Source organism: Geospiza fortis, unplaced genomic scaffold, assembly GCF_000277835.1.
Source record: "Geospiza fortis unplaced genomic scaffold, GeoFor_1.0 scaffold590, whole genome shotgun sequence".
Classification (NCBI taxonomy): Eukaryota; Metazoa; Chordata; class Aves; order Passeriformes; family Thraupidae; genus Geospiza; species Geospiza fortis.
In genome coordinates, this window is record NW_005054402.1 from 829,100 (window position 1) to 832,225 (window position 3,126).

A 3,126-nucleotide genomic window follows, 5' to 3' on the forward strand; every position below is an offset into this window, starting at 1 on the left:
TCCACAAGGATGCTGCCATGCTACCAATCCAGCCTAGGCAAGGGAAGTGACTGCATTTTATGGGAACTACTTTATGCCCTGCATTTGCACTTCAAAAGCACAGGAATGAAAACAAGACAGGTACAGAGGGAATCTTGATGGTGTTCATGCAGAATTTGAAGTGAGTTTCAGGTGAAACACACAGCCTTGTGTTTATTTAGGGATCTGTTTTAGCTGACAGGGGACTGCAACAAATACAACAATATTTTTGTACAACAATACAAATACAACCAAAGCCAGCTGCCATTGGTTTAGGGAGGCACCCAAGTCTCCTGCATAAATCACAATTAGGCATCTTCCTCACATGCAAAATGGTGTTGAACATGAGGAGATGCATCCACACCTGTGCCAAAGGCATCCAACCCTGCATGCTGACCCTGGAAATTGAGCTGAACAGAGGCTGAGCTCCCTCCACCCCACTGGCAGGACACAGGGATATGTAATTACACACCTGGAAGTGCCTCCACACAGCCCTTGCTAGTGTTACACTGACCTAGTGCTAGGGAGCCCTTCCAGCTCCTCAAATTGATGCTGGAGCCTCACACCTCAAGTAAAAATGTTTTTCCTTGCCCAGTGCCAACACTGGGAACTGGCCAGAGCCACCTGGAACTCACCAGCAACCCAACACTGCATAATCTGTGCCAGGCAGCTGGACCAAGGTGAACTAATTCGAGGACACAAGGTGTCTGCACACCTTGGATTTTACAGTCTTTGCTCTTTTTCTTCCACACAGGGGCTGGAGGGAACATTCCCAACAGGTTGGGAAGCAAAGCATTACTGGATGAAGTCATTGCCAGGTAACAGACCAAGGATGGCAATAACAGGACACTACTTTAGCTCAAAAACATTAAAAAGGTCCCTTCTTTTCCTGACTGAAACAACCACACTCCTGTCCATTTTGCAGGTGTTTTGTAGCACAGCATCTGTGAAATGTGTCAGAAAACACTCCCACCTCCCTTTTTTCTTCCCATTGCATTTGTGAAAAATATGCAGCTCTGAAAATTTTAGCTTTTACATGGTTTTACCTGATCTCCCTTTTGTTACACCAACTGAGGTATAAGTGTGGTGTTTTCTTGGTGGTACCAGGACTTTCTGCATTTCACCAAATACCAAGCATTACAACAAAACCCCCCTTAGAAAAATATTGTTTTTCGTAATCTGTATTTCAGAGTCAAACACCCTCGTAACTTTTCTGTACATTTTACACCAGCTCAGGAGGTATGGCACACAGAGTGATGGAAATGTTCATTTTAACTCAGAACCAAGGTTTTGCCCTAAATGCAGCAAAACCCTGCAGCATGACAATGCTACAGCGACCCTGATTTAAAGGCCAAGCTTTAAAGCCAAGCTTTAGGAGCAGCACACCTGCACAGATACCTGCAAAGGAGACATCTCAGCCACAAGGCTTCAGAACTACAGTTACAAGGGAGAAAGATTCATTACAAACAGAAATTGTGAACACCTCCTGCCACCAGCATCACTCACATGGGCATGACCAGCATGTTTTTCCCCACGATTAATTCTGGCCTATGGGAAACACTGCTGACTTTTGTTCCTTTTTTTCCCCACAGACACAGGTGAGGGATAAACTGCTGACACTAGAGAGCAGCAGCAGAACAGGCCTGGTGGTTGAATCTGCTCAGCAATTCCTTTTCTCAGATTCAAAGGTTGGCCCACTGAGAACTAGACAGCAATTAACTCTGGAATATGAGAATCCAGCAAAAATTTAAGGCTGTCGAGTTACCAAGAATACAGAAAGCAAAGTAAGAAAAATTTCTTATTTAGAAATGTTTTGATTCTTATTCTAGCAGAGCTCATGAAAGAAAGCAGCCAGAAGTTGATAAGCCTATTTATCACATGACTAAAGGAGTTATACTAAGAATTAGAATTTAACAGTGTAACATAAGCAGCCATCAACTCCTTATATAAAAAACTACCATCTGATTGAAGTACAATATTTCAAATACTGGGATTATTTGTCACTGTTCACAGTTTGTTCACACGAGCTACACTCTGATTTTAATGCAGCAGCACATCCTTTTTTCATTGTTTTGGCAGTCTCTATCTATATGCATAGAAGAGCTGGCCCAGCATCCAAATAAAAAGATCATACTGGATTTATTAATGCATCAAGCCCTTTGTTAATTTAGAAAATAAATTTAAAAACTTGCATCTTGACTCCAGGGGAATCATCTCCAGACTTGGCATCAATCAAAACCACGTGGGGCCACTGCACAGCCCAGAACAAAGCTGGGACAAGCTCAGCTCACACAGAGAGTGGTGCTGGCCAGGCTTCTCCTTTCCCTGATCCCTTCATCCCAAGGAAACCCCACCCACACTTACTTTATCCATGCGATCTTGTTCCACGCCAAACTTCCCCCCGTAGCCATGGGAAGCTTTTGGTCCTGTTTGCAGCTCCCTCTCTTTGAGGTTCTGGTGCTCTTGGAATACATTCTCCCTCAGCTGATGAATACTTTAAAAGACAACAAAGCAGCAACTTTTACTAAGGAGGTTTCAGCAAGCAACTTCAAAAAGATGCAAAATATAAAGCTGACAAAACTGTCATCTTAATGAGAAGTTGGATCACTTGTATTTTTCAAGCCCTTCCCATTTTTTCAGTGTATGAAACATTTCCTCATATTCTGGGACATTGGATTTGTCCCACTGCAAAATGTTGTTTAAAAAAAGAAAAGAAACTGCTGCTTCTAGGACAAATGTGGAAGGGAATTTTGGTATTTTAACAATCCTTTCCCTAGAATTGATTTGTGCCTGAAACCTTTTTTTTTCCTTGTGTGCTAATTTAAATTCTTCCCAACACTTTCTATCTGGATGGCAACTTTTCAGAACAGGGATCATCTCTTATCACACAGTCCCTGTGGTATCAGGGCTAATTCTAACACAGCATTCTGGAGAGCACTGTACTGCAAAATAAAGATGTAAGGAAACTTGCACCTCCTCTTCCCAAGGTGATCTCTTAAAATTCACAGAATTGAACTGAGGGCAGTGCAGGCTATGAAAAGAAGAGCAACCCAAGGTGTAATCTGTACTTTAAGCACCTCCCACCTGAGTTTTAAGCTTTCTCAGGCG

General features: G+C 42.6%; 1 protein-coding gene across 4 annotated transcripts in view; it reads right to left on the bottom strand.

Annotated features, from left to right (window-relative positions):
* The window catches only part of CTTN (cortactin), a 17,816-nt gene that overhangs the window by 13,583 nt on the left and 1,107 nt on the right, over positions 1–3,126 (bottom strand). For all 4 annotated transcript variants that reach the window (XM_005426109.3, XM_031061172.1, XM_031061171.1 and 1 more), the window contains exon 3: positions 2,383–2,512. In XM_005426109.3, the coding sequence (XP_005426166.1) occupies positions 2,383–2,512 (130 nt within the window). The remainder of the gene's footprint in view (positions 1–2,382; positions 2,513–3,126) is intronic.